This window comes from Buteo buteo, chromosome 2 (assembly GCF_964188355.1).
Source record: "Buteo buteo chromosome 2, bButBut1.hap1.1, whole genome shotgun sequence".
In the NCBI taxonomy this organism is placed as follows: Eukaryota; Metazoa; Chordata; class Aves; order Accipitriformes; family Accipitridae; genus Buteo; species Buteo buteo.
Genome location: NC_134172.1, coordinates 37,011,105 through 37,030,951, shown reverse-complemented (window position 1 = coordinate 37,030,951; position 19,847 = coordinate 37,011,105). Strand labels below are relative to the sequence as shown.

The following is a 19,847-nucleotide window of genomic DNA, read 5'->3' as shown; positions in this document are numbered from 1 at the left end:
ATGCATTTCTTTAAAATCAGGTTTGGTTGGGGGGGGTCTTTATTAAAGAAGAGTCGTATCTGAAGCTATTTATAAAACAAACAAGCTAGAAGACAGCTTGAAAAACTACAAGTTAGATCCTGAGCCTTGGCAGATCTTGTAAACCTGTTCTGAAAATAATTTTCAAAAATGAGCATAACAGAAAGGATAAATATATTTACCTCGTCTTTCTCTGCTGGCATTATTATAATATGTAAGATTTTTGTGCTATTTGACTACTAACTTTGTGTTTCAAAAGAAGTGTGTTGGAGCTTTGTTTGCTGTGTAATGCTGATGATGTCAGCCAGTCACAGTACCTGTGTGGTTAGATATTTTTGAAGTGTACACAGAACATAACTATGCCTTTTAAGTCAGTTAAAATCCTTCACCCAGAGGTTTGTCAATTCACAATGTAGCCATATTATAACCTTTAATTCTGTTATGACTGACTCTGCTGACTTGATTATAGTTATTACAGATGGAACCATACTGAACAGAAGTTGGAACTTGCTCATTAGTCTGGATTTCATTATTCAATATAATTCTTTGCTTTGTAAACAAATACAGGGACAAGAGTCCTTTTGTTCTTAGCCAAAAAGCAGAGAGGACCAAAAATTTATTCAATAACTGAAAACTGTATAAATAAGACTAGATAGCAGCCTGACTTAATAAAAACCGATGAGACTGATTTGTTTAACACATCTTGACAACGGTTATCACTCAAATAGTTTAACACTTGCATTTAGAGTCTGTAAAGGTGAGAGCTGAAAATTTGATCAATGAGATAAAGTCTGAGATTTGGCCTTGATGAGCACAGGAGACTCAACCAGTGTACTGCAGGGGTTTGGGTGTTTGGTTTGGTTTGTTTTTAAATGTGGCTAGCTGAGCATATGGGAGATCTAGACAATTATTTTTTTCCAGTGCAAAGGCAGTTTGTAAATACTGTGGCCTCTTGTTATGGGGCTATATTAACTTCAAATTAATCATAAAGGTAGCTTGTCAATGTGGTAAATTCTTTTTGTGTGCAAAAGTCTTTTCACTTACTATATTATCTCCTCAGCCAACAAGGAGACAGTCCTCAGCAACATTGCCAGAGTAGTGCTGTCATCCTACCAGACACTGACTTTAGCTCATCTATTTCAACATCAAGAAATCTCTTGATCATCTCTAGTGAGCTAGAAGACTGGGTTCTGACAGGGACAGTTATTTTGGAAATCATTTTCCCTGACTTATGAAGCTGACTCTGCTTTTGCAAAGGAGTGTAGACACATGAACAATGGAAATGCAGAACAGAAAGTTCCAGCTGTTACAGCATCTGTGCCTGAAGTAGTCTGAGCACAGCTTTGAAATAACACTTCGCTTTTCTTTGCTGTCCTAAAATTTTTGCATGATCAAGTTGCACGCTGGTTTCTAAGGTGTTTCCCATGTACTGATCTCCATGGGACAGCTTTGCCATTTATGAGAACACAGAACGTAACACAGTCTGATAATACGTTTTAACTGTTAAACTCAGCAGGGTGTGCCTTTAACCTTTCTCTTCCATCTCACTGCAGAAGAGAAAAAGCTAGTATCAAATTAGGCTCAACATTATCATACTCAAGGTAGTTTTGGACGTCTTATTGTGTAGTATAAGAATCACAACAGAATTGCTGTCACTAAAGATGCTGACCTAGCATCAAACTTTAAAGCTAAAAAAGCCAAAAGGTTCTTCTCTCAAGTGATAAGAAAAGGATAATTTTTTCAGTGAGGAATTCTACCTTATGTCCCATTCCAGCCTTTGCAATGGTAGGCAGCTTGGTGTGGCTCAGTCCTACCACTTGCACATAAACACTCAGGAGATATGTAATCTCCTAACTATGATTTAAGCATCTCTCTCACAGCCAGCATAACAGCTTCCCCCCACAATTGCATGGGAAACAGTGTTTTGGTTTTTCTTGTGTTAGTACTAGCATCTTTTTGAGACTTGAGATGAATTTTTCCCTCTTTTTCAGATTGGGCAGGGAATGGAGTTTCTACTGTCTAATACAGCAAGGATACTATTCCCCCTGAGCTCTGAAGTTACTATGAAAATTACTGCCTGATTATCTAGCCCAATTTAACTCTATATTCTTTCTGCCATGCTTTTCTATGTTTCTTTCTCTTCCAGGTGTTTTTGCTCAATAAATTTGGCTAAACTTGCATTGAGATTTCTCATCTTTTTTGGGGAGAAATGATGTGAGACTTGGACATGTCTTTCTGTAATTCAGACAAGATTTTTAAAAGGCCAGTTAAACTTACAGAGGAGGCTGGACTAAAGCCCTCTGCAATTTTGCGCCCTTTGAAACATTCTCTTGCTTCTTCACTGTGGATGTTCTTAGTTGCTATATTTTTGTATTTGAAATTCTGCTTTTGGTTTTGGAAATGTCTGCATCCATTCACTAGCAACTGAATTGTAGAGAAATACACGCTGTCTATAGCTTATTCAAATTCCTCTCTTGAAAAAGTTTTTGAGAGGACTTTTAAACCTCTGTTACTTTGCTATTTAAATAACTAATAATGTAATGGGAAAAAAACCCCCCTCAAAACAATGTTTGAAGGTCCGCAGCATTCTCTGAACACTTTAATTATGTTGCACTTTGTTTTGCATTTCTTGAAAATAAAGTAAAACCCAGAAATAGATTGATTCATTCATGCCTATAACTAAATCTGTCTTTTTTTTTTCCCCCCTCTTGCTGTTTCAGATGTAAGATGGAAAAACAAATTCTGGGGAAAGTCCATGGAAATTGTTCCAATTGGTACAACACATGTAACTCTTCCAGTGTAAGTGCTGCAGTTATGCATTGCTGTTCACACACAGGCACAGAGATGCTTGCACACACTGAAGCCACATTTACCCAGATGAGAACAAGCTGTGCTGTGCTGTATTAGACCTTTGGAAGAATTAGTGATTATGATTTAGTTTAAAAAAAAAAAAAGGGGGGGGGGGGGACACACCTACCAGACCAAAACCAGAAGCATAAAACAGAAGCACTAACTCTTCCAAATGTTATAAAACAAAAGATGAAATAAAAAACATTACTCCTGTGTATCTTGAAAAAAACAAAGTTGGTATTTTCCTACTTCAGTTGAATTTCAAGCTTCATGCATTTTAAACTCAAAGGGAAAAACTGCATGGTAGAGGAAGCTGTGAATTCTTTTCCTTAAATATGGGTTTGGGGGAGGGGAGAGGGGGTGTTGTTCCTTCTGTCTTTTGTACCTATATTTGTACAGACACTAACACCATGGGGTCCCAGTCTGTAGGTGAGGCTGATAGCCATCATCACTGCATAAATAATAATTGTAAATGATAAAGAGAACCAGTTGCATATCTAGTGTTTATTATCAAAGGAAGTAAACATCCATTTTAAGTGTTGAGTATAGTTTAAATTTTTTTTTTAAATAAAAATCTGTAGTGATCCTATGCTGGCTTGTCAGAGTGCCCATTATAGATCAGCAATTAAGATCACTTAAAATTTGGCCTGTATCCATCTTGTTTGCAGAACCAGAGGTCTAAAGGTTGAGTAGTGTTCCAATTACATCTGTTTTCCAAATAGAGTCTACAAAATGAATTATTTTGCTATCTGAAGAAAAAAAGAAAAATAACTCAAGAACCTACCAGTCATCAGACTAAGCGACTAAGCATGCCTTTTTCTTTTAAGTGGGTAAAATTGTGATCTAATAAGATAGTATCCAAACGATAATGAATAAAACATGTTGTGTTCATAGTGGTTAGCCTAAGCTGTGGAGTGAAAGGTCTTTGGGATGTGAGTGAGGGTTCAGAGGCAAGGTAACTAATAGATTAGGGCCCGTGGTGGACTGATGAACTGGAAAATAATCTGATTCATATGTGGTTTCCATGTGCTGGTTTGTATCCCTGTGTATCTGATATAGAATTGGGTAGAAAAAAGGTACTGAGGCTATAGGCAAAAATGAAGCATTAGTATTAGGGTTATTTCTGGAGCCAGTACAGTATTTTTAGCATGTATGATAGAGCATGTGACCTGCAGGGTAGGGGCAGGAAAAAAAGTTACTGTGGGGTAAATTGGCTGCATACCTGCTAGTCTGCAAAAGCTGTTCTTGTGCGTACTCTTCCAATGCAGCAAGCAAAAGCAAGTGATTAAGGGGAGGTGCGGAAAAATTCTAATATCCTCATGGGGCTGTGTGTGAGGCAGTTGCTGTGGCAAAACTGGTGCTTTGTAAGTTTACCCTTTACCTTACCAGTAGCGATTTGGCTATCAATACCCAGAACAAATTGTAGAATATATGTCTTCACAAGGCTTGCCTTTTCTTGAGGTTTTATAAAGCTGTTTTATAAGAACATCTACTTTAATAAAAGGCAAAATGTTGTATTACCTATTGGTATTTGTTCATCTCCCCCTGTCTGCTGTCTTCTAGTGTGCAACTGCACCTTGAACTACCTGCTGAGAATTTTTTGCTTTTGCCTGAAGCACACATGTAGGCTCAGCCTTGAGAGCTTGAGCCAAGCTCATTCCAATCAATAAATTTGCTGATGACTCCGTGTCATGTCCCGATGACTCAGGTTTGCTGATTCCCAGGTCAAGATTAAGGTGAAACGACACTAGGGATCCTTTAACTCACAAAACTCAATTTTTATTTGTTCTCAACAAGAATTGGCATGCTCACCAGCAAAATTGGTATGCTCACAAGAAAAATTGGCATGAAACTATGTCAGTAAACTTTGTAACATGTGCTATACCCTACATCACCAAACATATACTGCAGGCCTTGCTTATTTGGGAATCAATTCAGGGAAGACAATAAGAAGATCCTTCCCGTTGAGTCACAAGGTTCAGAGCAGACCCCCTTGCTTTCTAGACTCCTCCTCAGAGAGGAGCCCAGGGGCAGCTGGATCCACTCCTAGTCCCAGACTTGGTCAGCGGTTTATGTCTAAAGGGATGAGGTGTAGGGATTACGGAAAGGAAAAGGGAGAGAGAGAAAGAGAAGAGAAAGATTTCACCAGTCCTGGATCTAGTATTTGTTCAGTCAGCTAAGGGGTCCGGTTCCAGTGGGCGCACATGCGTGGGGCTTCAGTTTGTGTCCTTTTATCATCCTTGGCCCTTGTTTGGGTGGGCACTCGAACTCATTAGGCTAATTAGGTAGCCTTTGGGCCGCGGGCTTGGAGGTCCTTCAGGGAGTAGCTTCCCCTTCCCTGCTGACGTGATCTTTGGCCATACACGGTGAGCTGCCCTGCTCAGCACATCAGAACAGCACACCAGAACTGGGAGCTGTGCACCCTCCAGCACGCCCTCCCCCTCCTGTTGCTGATGGATGCTGATCGGCTTCTTTCCACCTTGGGTTCCTTGCTCTGCAGAGTTCGTTGTTATGCAGTTAGTTGCTAACTAGAACTTGCCCCACTGCAATGTTTGAGACATTAACTCCTTCAGTCTCTCACACTCCGGTGGCCCATGTCCTTGTGTTTTCAGTTGTCACTGTGTTACAAGCTGTGAAATGGGCATTTCAGCCATTAGAAGATATTAGAATGATTAATTTTGGAAACTTAGAACTGGTAAAGAGGGACAAGTAAATTGGGAGGAAACTGAATTCAAGACCAAAGTTTATAGCAGAAGTGAAAAGCTTTTTCTGGGAGACAGGATCGTTGTCATAGGGTTTGCTTTTGAGAAGGTATGGAACAAGAAGATGAGGCATTCCAGAAAAAAAAATTTGTGGGGTTTTTCTAATCAAGTTCTCTGCAATTTTTTTTCACAAGTTTATGAGCTCAATTGAACATGGCATGAGATTTTTCTTATGTGTGTTTTTCTTACAGTTTTAAAGACCATTTTGCATGGAACAAGGTGACATCTTGCATCCATAACATCTTAAGTGGGCAAAGATGGATTGAACACTATGGAGAGATCATCATCAAAAATCTTAATGATGACACTTGCCACTGCAAACTGACTTTCATAAAGGTAACCACAGCAATGTTGGGAGTGCCTTTTCTAACAGACACAGCAGTGGGTGGATGCTCTCTGCTGAAGCTCAGTACAACTGCTTACAAGCTGTATTTTCCTATAGTTCTGCTGTAATTACCTGTGATTCTATGAGAAACTTTAACTCTGAAGGAACTGCTGCTCACTAAGTAAAGCCAGATGAGAAAGAGAAGTAACAGCTTTCTCAAGTGATTCTACTAGAGATGCAGAAAAATATGAGGAAAGAAAAGGAAGAAATATGGTGAAAAACCTACTCTGTGTTTGATGAGAGAGGTAGGCACAAGGTGTCTATTGACACTGGTTTACCACATGCCTCCTGCTAACCCATTGGCATGTGCTGTGGTTGCAAACATTCAGCAACTATAGAACCAGTGCTTATGCAGGGTGCTTCACCCAATGCTCTTTTCTAGCCCTTTGTGGGTACCCGGAGGAGTTTAAGTGAGAGGTTGTGGTGTTACTCAAAGCTTTTGCTTCAGTACAAGGCATCAAGATACGACTTCCTCAGGAAATGCCCTTATAACTGAAATTAAAATTAGGTTTTGGCAATAGATGACTTGTTCCTAGTAAAGGAAAATCAGTGAAAACCTAAAACACTGCCAAAATTTCTAACCTGAGAAATAGTTTTGCAAAGCATGCTAGGAGACTTAACCTGCATTTTCTGTATGATTGCTGTAGAAAGGCTGTGCTGTACATGGAAACAGACCATACGGATACAAACTAAGTACTTCAGCATACCTATGCAGCATGGTATGCTTAGCAGCAGAAGGAAAGTTTCCTGTATATTTTGTGCTTTTTAAGAAGCATTAGGGTGATTTTTTTTTTTCCAAACGCTTATTTGAAAGTACTGTAATTTGCGGAGTTGCAGTGAATGTTTAGAGTTCAAATTTTAAATATTGAGAGCCTGCAAATCTTACACCTTTGATATTGTAAATTGTCTAAAGTGGAGATTACTGTATCAGTTCCTTCTCTTCCTCTTCTGCAAATTTGGGGAAGTTGTAGATAGCAAAGTCAGGAGTCAGTGTTACCTGTTGTTGGGCAAAATTCAAGGTCAGGTATGCTTCACCTAGTACTGCCCCTAAAAAAGGCAAGCAAAATAAATGCAATGCTCAATGTTAGTATTTTAATAAGCTGATTAACAGTGTTAACAGCTGTTGCTTGCATATGATACTGTAATGCACACCTAAATGAATATTTTTCATTTCAGAAAACTATTCTACAACATGGTACTACTGAGATGGCAAAATCACTCACACTTGAACTCTTATGCACCTTTTTTTCGCCTCGTTCCTTTTAATTCTAGGCAAAGTATTGGAATCCAAATGCACATGAGATAGAAGGCAGTGTCATGGATAAAGCCGGGAAAGTTGTGCATCGACTCTTTGGGAAGTGGCATGAAAGTTTATACTGTGGGACAACTTCATCTTCAAACTGCATATGGAGAGCAAGTTAGTGAGCAGAATGGCTAGCATGCAGAACTTAAGATCTGCTTGCCAATAAGCTTACTATTTTTATCTCTTAATTAGGCCCCAGCTTCTTGTTATTTCTATGTGGCATATTAGATTTTTGTCAAGCATTTAGAATTTAGACCAGAAGAATACATCATTTAACTTAAATAATATGAAGAACTTAATACCATGGCTTCCTGCATTTTCTCCATTCTCCTTCATTTTCTTATTTGGGCATGAAGTGAGTATTGAGGACTCTAAAAGGGAGGGGTAAAAAAAAAAAAAAGGAATAAAACCCCCCACTTTTTGTGTGGACAAATGTTGTGTATTTCATGTAGTAGACATTGGAGGATAGCCCCCAAAGCTCAATTCTGTAACGACAGCCATATCTGAACTTCTCCCAAACTCGTAGGGTTTTGTCTACTGTAGTTTGAAAAAGCACTATGATAATAGCATGGCCTTCATCACAGTGGTGCTCTGATTCAGCTGAGAGAACAGAAATCTGTTTTGTTGCAATGCAATTATCAAGGGGGCTGTTGTCTTTTGTCACATTATTAAAAAATTCGTCTTCCCCCAGAATTGAGACTGTGGTTGAGATGAACAGATGACTGAGGGAAGCTTGGAATTTTCCTTCTAAAGATAATAGCATTTAATTGGAATTCTGAATGTACTCTTTTCTTCTGTAGATCCGATGCCTAATGATTATGAACATTGGTATGGATTTACTCAATTTGCACTGGAGTTAAATGAACTGGACCTGCAAACTAGGTCATTACTCCCATCCACTGATACACGTTTTAGGCCGGACCAAAGGTAAGAAGTTTTAACTCATAAAGATCTTTCTCAAATAGTTCTTAATCTTCTGTACGCTCACTTTACCCTAAGCTCTATTTTGTGTAGATACATGCAGTGTATTTCTATTTCTACACTAATGTGCATCTGAAACAGACATTTTAATCACTTTTCAAGAGATGGTCTAGTCATTATGGACTAGTGTTTCCTAAAATTAGTTCTTGGATGCTTCTGGATAACTGCCTTTCCAAAGATGTTAAAACTTCAGTACTTCAGGTACTGGATGTTGAGTATACTGTGTTTCAATAGCCAAAAACTGAGACACTTGAAATTTCTCTCTGTGGTGGATTTTCTACTGTTGCTAACTTTCAAGGAAAAGAATCTAATATAATGGTGACTCTGAGCTTGTTATGAGAGTTACTTTTCCTTAAGTGCTTTTTGACGGTGCAGTTGTCTGCAGATGTAGCTGTTGACCTTTCAAACAGTGTGAACTGCCTGCTGTAAAGACTAGATTCTGGAGCTCTAGAGGCTCTAACAAAGATGGGGGACAGGAGCACCAATTGTGTCTCTTATCACTGCTGATGCTACAGGTTTCTGGAGGAAGGGGATATTGAAGGAGCTGAAATGCAAAAGCAGAGGATCGAGCAGCTACAGAGAGAACGACGGAAGGTGCTGGAAGAAAACAATCTAGAGCATCAGCCCAGATTTTTCAGGTACTATATAATAATTAGCATATCCTATCATTTATTTAAATTCTTATTATAGATCTGATTCTAAACTGCCATAGAGCAGGCTCCAGTTTTTTCCAGGTTTCTTCTATATTCTTGATTTTTGTACTTTGGCAATGTAGAACACTCCAGACTTAGTTAAAACTCAGAATTATATATTGCTTTTTCATTAGTCCATCCCTGAATTTCTTTCTAATTTTTTTGCTTTGATGGCAATTGGTATTTAATCTATGTTTGAATTTGCCTGAGTGAATGTAGCATCTTTTGATTCTTTCAAGCAAGGTGAAGTAGCTGGATTTAGCTTAATTACCTCTGCTGAACTTCTGCCGAATTCAGTGGGATTGCCTTGTGCAGAAGTGTGCAGAGTTGGAGCCTTTAATTTCCAGGGCTATTTTTGAACATGTTTCCCCTCTTTCATGGGGAGAGAATTATCATTCAGAGGGCACTTTATTTCTTCCTGTTGTAAATCAATTAACAGGAGACTTCAGCCATTGAAAGACAAAAATGAATGCTAGTGAGGATATGGCCTTTTGCCCTCCAGCTTCTCTGTTCTTCTGCAATAAAAGAGCTGGAGTCAAGGTGAAGGTTGTATGGGCCTGTGTAGCACAGTTAACAGATCTGGAATCCTAATTTTTTTCTGGATAGATAGGTACTGTACTTCTGAGGAACGCAGAAACATTTAAAATTGAGCTATTCCCTTTTTGCACCTGACCACTACATGTTTGACAAGCTGGTGAGCTAACTCATCACACGTCAATCACACCTACTAAGGAGAAGCAAATGTTGCTTCCAGCAGGATAGAGGCAGTCTAATACTTAGTAATTGTATATTCACAATGAGAATTGTGAATAAGGATGAGGATTTAAATCCTCACAATAAGGATTTGAAAATTGAGATTTGTGCTGTAGATTTAAATAACAGAATAAAGACTTTAATTACTATATAGCAAAAATGTTACCCACTGTTAAGAATAGACACGAATTATGTGTTTGGCTTTTCGGTAGTGATTTCTCTCTTCAACAAATCACAAGCCTTGATTTACTTAAAAGAATTAGCTGTTGTGCCAAAAATGTTGCACACTAGATTAAAAGCAGGCTGATTCCTTCAGCGTATGGTATCTAGTACAATGAGTCTCACTTCTTGACTGAGAGCTATAGGCTGTCTTTATGCAATAACTGTCTTTGGAGAGGTAAAGGAAAGCTTCCGCTTTGCACTCAAGGCTGCCTTTGAGATCATGAACTAAAACTGAACTGTAGTTTTAAGTTCTAGGCACTGGCATGTGACAGTGAAATAAGAGTGCTGATCTAAGCTGAACACTTGGCTACTGAGGTGCATCTCCAAGGCCCAGTGCAGACATACCAGTTTGACTCTCCAAGCTATATTGCCTTGTTTCAAGGCTGTACTGTGTTGCACTGCCCCTGGTTCATGGGCTGAATTGGGTATCTATGCATAGTGCTACATTGCATTACACAGCATATGTATGGAAAATATAAGCTTTACATTTAAGACATTTGTTTAATCTTTGATAGGAAATCCAACGATGACTCCTGGGTGAGCAATGGAACCTACATGAACCTTAGAAAAGAACCTGGTTTTTCCAAACTGGACAATCCTGTCCTCTGGTGAAAGAGGTGCTAAGTGAAGATACTCTGTGCTGTATTCTTGGATCTGATTTGAAAGAAGTATATATAAAATATATCTATACATACACACCTATAAATATCTATATACACACACACACACATATATAATATGTGTGTGGGGGGGTGTATGTGTGCAAGTGTGCATATCTCTAGAATTGTGCTTAATTTAGAATCTGATAATTTGTTTCCTTTGACTATTGCAGTGGCTGAATATAAATATGAGTATAAATACCCTAACTTCTTTTTATAAAATATTTAATAAATAGTACTGAATGTTAACAGCAAGAGGGCAAAGAAAAGCTTTTAGACTACTTTTCCAATGTGTAATAATGTCAGTTTTGAGTTAACTTATGCCTTATTGAATTGCATTGGAGACAGTAGCATCAGCATCTCCTAGCTGGGCTGAGAAATCAGAGTGCAAGCCTTAGTAACTCAAACTGTATGTAGGCTTCCACAGTTCAATGAGTAGTTCAGCTGTCTCTGGGCTGGTATAAATTGCTAAATCAGATTATCAGCTGATGCTGGAATCTGAGTATGATCTTTTTCTGCCTATAGAAAAGATTTAAACAAGCTTTTGTTTCTATTAGCTTTCTCCTTAGCATTATGGAAGAGGTAGTTCTGAGCTTGCATCAGTTCTACTGCCTTATACGTAAACTGTACCCGGCTAAATGTAGTGCTAGAAATTCAGGAATCGCCAAAATTTTCCACTTGGAAAAATTTCCACTTCAGATTTATAGCCCCCAACAGGGCAAGAGGAGGAGATCATTTGTATATACTGCTTGAGCACTGACTAGATGAAGAAGCTCTCTCTTTTTCCAGTAAGTAAAATCTATACAGAGCACGAAATCCTGTGCTTCCATAGCTTCATTTGTTTTTTGATTAACCTAAAAATTGCAACAATAAGACTTTTTAAAAAGTAAGCAAACATTGTTTTAAGCTAGAAATTTTTTCTTAGTATTTTGATATTTTCTACCTCTTAAGAAATAAACAGCATATTTAAGATATTATATTTAAAAAATGACCGTCTGCCTTATGGAGAAGTGTATGGAGTCTTTGATCTTCCTCTGTTTGTTATGTTCAGATAAATATTCAAGTGTCTTGCACTAAATCAATTGCATCCCTTCCCTGTAATTTTATACATATGGCTAGGTTTGTGAAACTACTAAACCATAGGTCAGAAATTTAGCAGGAAACAAATGTAGCAGAAGTTGCACTTTTGAATGAAGATTATAGAGATGGGTGGTATTTTTGTTTTTCCCATCAAATCACAATGCCACAGTCATTAAGAGAATAATTTGCATTCCTACCTATCTGCAACTCAAGCCTGACCCACGATTCTTCAAGTTTGTTCTCTGTGTCTGTGACTCTCTGGCAACAATGCAGTTTCCAAGTTATAGATCTGTATCCTCTCACTACCATCACCTTCTTTTCTTTTTCTTACATGCCACTTCAATGACACAAAACAAACCCAAACGTTGTTGGCATGTTAAACTGGCTTATGACTGGAACAACTGGACGTGGCATGGATAAGGGAGACTCCTAGGGGGACTAGTAGCTTAGGAAAGCTTGCACTTTACTGTGTGCTGCATTGTCCTAAAGAAAACCCATTAAAAATGTATCCATGTATTATATGTAACATGAAGGAAATACTATGAATGCTTCCATTTTAAAACAAATCTGTGATGTCAGATTAGATGTGTATTTGAATTTTGCTTTCTGTTACCTTGAAGGCTCATTGTCTTAGAGGCAGATAAATGCTTTTTCACCATTTTTCACTTTGCCCAGGAACTCTGTCTCACTATCATTTCTGTAATTTATTACCAATGAAGTTAGCATAATTCTTTCTATTTAATACGTCTTTTAAAGACTTGACTACTATGCCAACAGCTTACAACAAGGCAAGGTTCACGTCAATATGGAGACAAAATCTGGGCATTGATTCCAAAGGAAATCTTAATCTTTGGGGGCTGTTTGGCTTTTCAAGGAAAGTGAGGATCTCTTCATGGCTTGTTCCCTTCCTGTGTTTTATTCTTGTATTAAAAGTCAAAACTTGGCACAGAAATGAGTCGATATTTGTAACTATCCTTGCTGTTGGTAATTATCATTTATACTAAAAATAGCATTCATTTAACAACAAAAGAGGGTAAGGGAAATTAAAAAAAAAAACTTTTAAGAAAGGGAGCAAAATTTGTGGAGGATGCATTAAACTTGCTCATTGTCATATTTGGCAGCTACTGTGATAGCTGTCTGATCTGATCTGATTGCTGGGTTTGTATTGTCTATGTATGGAGGGGATTTCCCTATACTTTGTCATATGACCTAATAGTTGGTAGCATCTGAAATTAAAGAATTAGAGGCCAAAAGGCAAAGTTAAAGAATTGTAATGCATTAAAATCAGCAGATGTTAAACGAAACTAATCTCGTACTGGGTGCTTGAGTCATGATTTTTGAGAAATCAGACTGGCAGTGCTGCCTTGTATCTTACAATCTAAAATGTCCAAAATACATTTGATTAATGACAGGAAGCATTGGGCTGAGTAGTACCTTATATAAATTTTTTTTCAGCAAAATTCCCATATCAAGAAGGTAAACTTCAGAATTTTACTGTCATCTCCAGAAGAATAATGCCTGAGAATAATCCAGGGCATTTCTTAAATACATGAAGCAAAATCATCACACAAGTAATAACTCCTTTTGTAAATCTCTGATACGCATCTACAAACACGATGTAATCAGTTGTTAATGATCCTCTGAGCCCATGTTTCCAACTGCGGTATGGGTGTGCCTGCTTAGTTTTGTATGAAACAATTGGGTTTAGTTGTTAAACTTCTGTCAACTGTATATTAAGAAGTGGAAGAAAATTGTCTTGATGTTACTTCTGTGTATTTCTGCATAAAAATATATTCATCATTCACAAATCTTAATATACTCTATACAGTTCTTCTTGGTAAAATATGAAATTTTGGTAATTTTCTTCCCCAAAACTTCAGATGTGTTAATGGGTGCAAAACTTAGATTAGCTTTCTGCAATATAATTAAGACAGCTGTTGTTTTTAATAACTGACATTGAGGAACTTTTTTTCCCCCATTTGTACCCTGAATGGTAAAAAGAATGTATCAGGCTACTTACTGCTTCCTTTCATACAGAGCAGTGATCCCCAAGCTGTTTAGCTCAATTGATCAGTCTTCAAATTTCCTGATGACCGTGGCCTGCTGTTATAGCTCTCTTATTTGACGACTTTATAAACATTACTTAATACGATTTTGGAGAGCAGTTTGAGAAGCACTCATCTAGCACTGCCTTTCTTTTGTGTATCCCTTCACAAAGTAAAAAAACTCACTATAAACTTAGGTCAAGATGATGGAGCAGCTCAGGCCTTTGGGTGTTAAAACACTGGCTCAGTTTTCATATTACACAGCAAAGAAAGAAAAAAATTCTGGGGAAATAGCATTCGTAGAAACAGAAACCCACAACTCTACTTCCAGATTTGCAGACTTGACAGTTACTGATTTTGGTGCAGTGTAAACTTGGGATTATGAAACAGTGTAACTTGTTTAGGAGACTACTCTTGATAGCATGAAGTGCCCTTTAGACTAAGTGAAACTGGAGTGCACCATTAATCATTGTATTCCTTTCTTAATCTCTGCTCTCTGAGATATGCTTTATGTGTTAGTTTGCCAGCACTGATCTACTTCTTCTAGATGCTTTTTGAAATAGAGATCCAGCAAAGTACTTAGGTTCTTTATATAGAGCTTGGAAAATTAGATGCTTTGAAGGAAGAGTGAAAACAGCCAAAATTTTGAGAAGGCAACATCCTAGAGATCTGTTCTTCCACCACCAAGTTTTTGAAGGACCTGAAAGAGGATTGCTGGTTTTTTTTAAAACTTGGCCCCTGAAGGAGGTGGTGGTTGCAAACACAGTCACCTTATTATTTGGCAGTTTAGTATTGAAGCCAGATCACTGTACAGAAAGGAACACAAATTCATGGGGCCAGAATGTACAACCAGGGACAGCTTTGGGGTTGCACAAAGGTCCAGTGCTGGTCTCAAAAAAAACCCAAACCCCCCAACCTAACAAAAACCTCACCCTTTGCCATGCTACCCACTTTCCCTCAGCTGTTTACAGTCCTGTATAGATTTTCTATGTGGCTTCTCATATCTGAAAGTCCTTATTTTCTCTTTATTAAAAAAATTTCTGAAGAATAGGAAAACAGTCCATTCTAACAAGCTTTTAAATGACAAATCATTCCTAAAAGCTATAGTTAAACTTTCCTGGTAAACATTGTGGCCTACTTCTGTATCTTTTCCTTGACTCTGAACAGGTCTTTCTTCCCACTTGCACTCTGGAGTCAGACCACAGCCTGGTTTGGGTAGTGTGCTATGGAAACATGCAGCTACATCTGTTCAGCATACTCCTAATTAATGTCCTCACATCTGCTTTTGTCTTCTGTCATCTCTTCTAGATAACCAGCTTTACAGAGCAGGAAATTTTCAGCATGTCTTATTTTGTTCAATACAGCTTTTTTTGTGTGTGTATGTGTGTACAACTCATACAGAGGAGGCAAGCTGAAAAGGAGTGCAAAATTTGGCCCACTGTATCTATAATAGAGATAAGGATGAAATCCAACTTCTTCACATAACTGAATACATCTTGCAAGGGCTAGAGTCAGACGGTGCTATTCAAAGGAGTGGAGTTAAAATGGAAGGGTTTTTCTGCTTGAGTGTGTTTTCATTAATGGATTATGCCTACTATAAATAAAATTCACAGTATTAACTAACTCATCCTTTCTGTTTTCTAGCTGCTAGTGAGTGCAACTTACTCTAGCAGCTGTGGGTTCATAAGGAACTGCACATGTTATCTGGCTTTTCTGTTGAAACTTAGTAAATGCTGTAACTTACCACCAAATGTATTATTGTACTGCTCAGTTCTTACTGTTTTTGCTGCAGCTTTTGAAAGCAATAAGAGAAATTTTCCACATAAATAGTTGCCATATGTTAAAAAATTATTTTAAGCAGTTCATTTTTTATATAAATTGTGAATTTGGTGTTTTTGTTGTGTAAAACAAAACTGTATTAAAGCTTATGAGAATGTTGAGGAGGCTGATGCACAAGAGGTGAAGAACTCCTTCAGTTCTGCACCTTTGAGATGGTTGGTATCCCTGAGAATCAGGCAGTCTTGTATTTACGTTAACAATATTTTATTAGTTCCAGTGTTGGAAAAAAATACCACATGTATGAGGTATTACATATGCAAAGCTGCTAAATGCTGAATTTGTTGTTTGTTTTGATAGGGCATTAGTGATTTCAGAATGAAGAAAGGTATCTTGTGTGTTAGAATTATCACTGACTTTCAGATTTTTGAGAAAACTTTCTGTAGTCAGGATCATTCCTGTTTTCTGCTTCACTTACTCAAAAAATTTGTAATAATGTTGGAACACCTTGATGCACAGTTTGATTTATTATTCTTGTCTCTGTAACCAATTTAGTTGGATGTTAATAAATCATACTTGCAAAAGGTCATAGAGCACCCTGACTTTTTCCCAGGGGTTGTAAGCATCTTTCTTCAAAGGTTGTTAGTGACAGCTGAAATAAGTCTAGCTGCTGTAGTGATCTGTGCTTTTTGCACTTGCCAAAACAGCAAGTATGAAAGAGCTTCCATCTGCTAGAAGCTGTATTTATCACTCTTACAATCTGACTGGTAGTTGTGCAATGTTCCAGTTGTGTACCAGTTACCTGCACACACTGCACAGCACTGTTACATGGCTGTTATCCCAGACACTGGGGCAGGGAAAGGGGTAAGTTGTGGAGTTCACTGGTAGCTGGAAGCTGATTCTTAAAAGCAGTTTTTCGTAGACAGATGTGCAGCATAAATGTTATGCTTTAGTAGGAATGTGGAGACCACAAACCACATGTTCTCCATTAAACAACTTTTAAAAACAAGGAAACATAGTATTTACTGAATAAAATAAATAAATGGAAGGAAATGGTATCAATGTGGTGTTTTCTTCCTCAGAGGTGGTGATTCAGGACAGCTCTGCCAATCAGATCTCAACTATGTCTCATGGTCTCACCATACGCGTGTACGATGCAATACATATGGATTAGGATTTTGAAAAATATGGGAGTACAGTGAGTGTAATTGCTGACCAACCTGTAATTCCTGACTGCAGTTCTGCAGCGCTTCCCTGGCTCAGTGTGTAGAAAGATTTGGTGAGAGGGAGCATGGAGGTTCCAGGAAAAGCTAGGAAAATTGGATCAATAAATCTGCTACCACGCAAAATGTCCTCAGCTGTTGTACATGGCAGAATAAGGATAGAGGCCGAAAGAAACACAGCTTTTATAGTGGGCAAGAATCAGCTCCTGTTTTTTGAAATCCAGCCATTTTGATTCTGTATTGGGTTAAGAACTTTGAAACTTGCTTATCATGTCAGTGGGAATCACTTCATTGTTCTTTACCTTCATAGAGATCTAATATGCTTTAATTGGTACCTGAAATAACTAGCATTTAGTTCAACCTGCTGGGAAAATAGCAGTTTACAGAAGCAGTAATATTTTTTTCATAATTATAAAAGGGAAAGGAAGATAGATGGCAAGGGATGCTCTTTATTGGCACTCTAATCATGAACACCTGGGGCAGTAGGAACTTCTCTTGCAGAGAAATGGATATGGAGTGAATTTCTTATGATTGCCCCTGGAGCTAATAACACGCCAGGTACCACAGTGTGGTCAGTGCTACGCAGACAAAACAGGCTGTTCTCCCCTGCAGAACTGTAAGGTAAAGTTGGCTCATATAGACCTTGCATCCAATTTGTGTTTAAGCTCAGTTGTCTGTTCATTTACAGTAATCTCTATTTAAAGTAATTTTGCTTACTGCAAAATGATTCAAACCACCATGGCGTGAAGAAAAACACTGACAGCTGAGCAAAGCTTGCTCTGCATAGTTAACTGACACATCTTGGCTTCTCCCCCCCCCCCCCTTTTTTTTTTTTAATGCCTCTGTTACATTTCTTTCATCTTGCAAACATTGCTCTCCATTCTCAATTTGCTGATTTTTAAGTTAGACCCCCTGTAGTGCAGTGGATGCATAAGAATTTGTAGGGTTACTCTGAGTTTTTAAATGGGGTTAAAAGCTGGCCAGGTGCCAAGTTCTGCTGAATATACTTACGAATTTGTATCTTTGCTTACTCTGTACCAAGGGAAATATTTGAAATTGCTATGTGTAAACCCTCATTTGAGGTAAATCAACATTGCTCTACTGAGCTGAGTGTAAGTGAGGCTTAAGTTAACTGAGAATTTGACTCTGTGGGTTCATTGATGTAAATTTTTACAGGCTCTTGGAACAATAATACATTCCTGGAAGACAAGATGTTGTGTACGAACATCAGGTGATGTTTCTGTCTGTAATTTCACAGACTTCAGGAATTACTGGCTTTCCCTAAGTGTTAGGGCACTACTTAAGGGTTTTTTGAGCTAATGTTTCACTTGCTATTTTACTAAGACCAGCTGTTAAAATTTGAAAGTATGATTTTTTCCTTAGTTAACATTTTTTTCTTTATTAGAATTTCTTTAATAAAAAATTGCTTTCCTAAATTACAAATGTCTTTTTAACTTGTGTTGAGAAAAAAAAAACAAAAAAGAAGCCATGAAAAAGGCTGCAGTAAATCTAGTTTGAATTACTGCAGTACATGCCTTGCAAAATCCTTTCCTTCTTAGGTTTTATGAGGATATATCTGCAATGCCTAGATTGCTGCCTAGAGCAAGTAAGATTATGTAGATTTATCAATAGATGAGAACCTGTCTAATAGCTGAGAGAGATTTACTGTTTTGTTTACTCTTAGGTTTGTTATCACTTCAGCCATTGACAGACTGAAGATGGAGTGGAGTCAAGAGATCATCCTACTTGTATTCATTGTTTGTTACTTGCACTTCAGTCAGTGAAACAAATCTTGTGAAAGCAGCTAGAGCTATATAATGGCTATATAGGTTTTTTGGATGGGAAAATCAATTTTCTTATGAAGTTCAAAAATAGCGCACCAAATTCTTAAGTCCTTTCATAGGAAAAACTTCTACTGGGGACTCTGCCTGAGAAAGAGCACCGCAAATAGGTCAGTTAGAGCACGCTTGACTTTTTCTGAGTTCTCTAGTTACCAGAGGGTGGTGAGCCTAGCCCATCTTTAACCTGTCCCCTTTCATTTTGGAGAGACAGTAAAACTTCAGTCAAAGTTGGTGGAGGGTAGAGAACTCAAGGATATTATATTCTCACCTTTTGTGAGTATCAGAAACTGGAAAAGAGATCTGGATGTGCCATGTTACAAGAAAGGCTGTAGTAGCAGCTCCACTGCATTTTATCTAGCTGCAAAGCTTCCTAAAGCTGATGCTCATGTGAACGCTTTGGTCTTGATACCAACAGGAATTGTTTGCTTGAAATCATGGAGGAAAGGAATGAGACGAATGAGTATATACTGTTGAAATAAGATTCTCAGTAGTGAAGTGTGCTGTCACAAGGTCCTAGCCAAAAGAATGGCTGCAGTTCATGCTTTCCCAGTACCAGTTGCTCATTGTTTCCTTTCATACTAACACTTCCTCTCAGGACACAGCTGGTCTTCCTTCTCTCTTAGAAATTGCATTGCTCACACTGTGGTGTATTGGCATTGGTGAGGCTGGACAGTGTGGAAGAACTAAATCAGCCCCAGCTCATGCTGACTGTGACCAGTTCTGCAGGAGGAAGTGCATTCCTGTCTCCAGGTTGCAAAGAGGGTAGTACTGGCAATAAGAAAACCACCCACCCAAGGTTACTTGCATCACCCGTTACAGATGCTACTCACCCAAATCAATGCGTCATTCGGACAAACAAGGGCAGTACAAGCAGCAAGAACACTGGTTTCAGTCCCATGACAGAGCAAATAAAATACATGTTTAATTGTCGGAGAACAGGCCAGCACTTTGTTTCATATGAGGTTTTTTGCAGCATAGTGAAGACCTGGTCTGTATGTGCAACTGCAATATAACAAACACCTGGAGTGGTGTGACTCTAGCCCTAGCCACCACTTGTACAAATTTGCAGGACACCACTGTTGTCCCCTTCTGTTCAGGACAGCTGCAGCCTTTCATACCTACCGATCTGTTTTGACTCGCAGCACCTCTTTTATGGCACCTTGCTGTCTTTTTGGGCAACGCTGTTGCATAATATAAAAGGAATTCCCCTGCAATTAGCAGCCCACACAGTTTTGAGCTGTTTGGCAGCCCTTGCTC

At 38.3% G+C, this 19,847-nt stretch overlaps 1 protein-coding gene across 3 annotated transcripts in view; it reads left to right on the top strand.

The window, feature by feature from the left end:
• OSBPL3 (oxysterol binding protein like 3) overlaps positions 1-16,113 on the top strand; it is a 96,959-nt gene extending 80,846 nt beyond the window's left edge. For all 3 annotated transcript variants that reach the window (XM_075050951.1, XM_075050941.1, XM_075050932.1), the window contains 6 exons: positions 2,739-2,817; positions 5,822-5,966; positions 7,288-7,432; positions 8,119-8,245; positions 8,815-8,937; positions 10,482-16,113. In XM_075050951.1, the coding sequence (XP_074907052.1) occupies positions 2,739-2,817; positions 5,822-5,966; positions 7,288-7,432; positions 8,119-8,245; positions 8,815-8,937; positions 10,482-10,578 (716 nt within the window). In that variant the 3' untranslated portion in view covers positions 10,579-16,113. The remainder of the gene's footprint in view (positions 1-2,738; positions 2,818-5,821; positions 5,967-7,287; positions 7,433-8,118; positions 8,246-8,814; positions 8,938-10,481) is intronic.
• Positions 16,114-19,847: the final 3,734 nt, after the last annotated feature.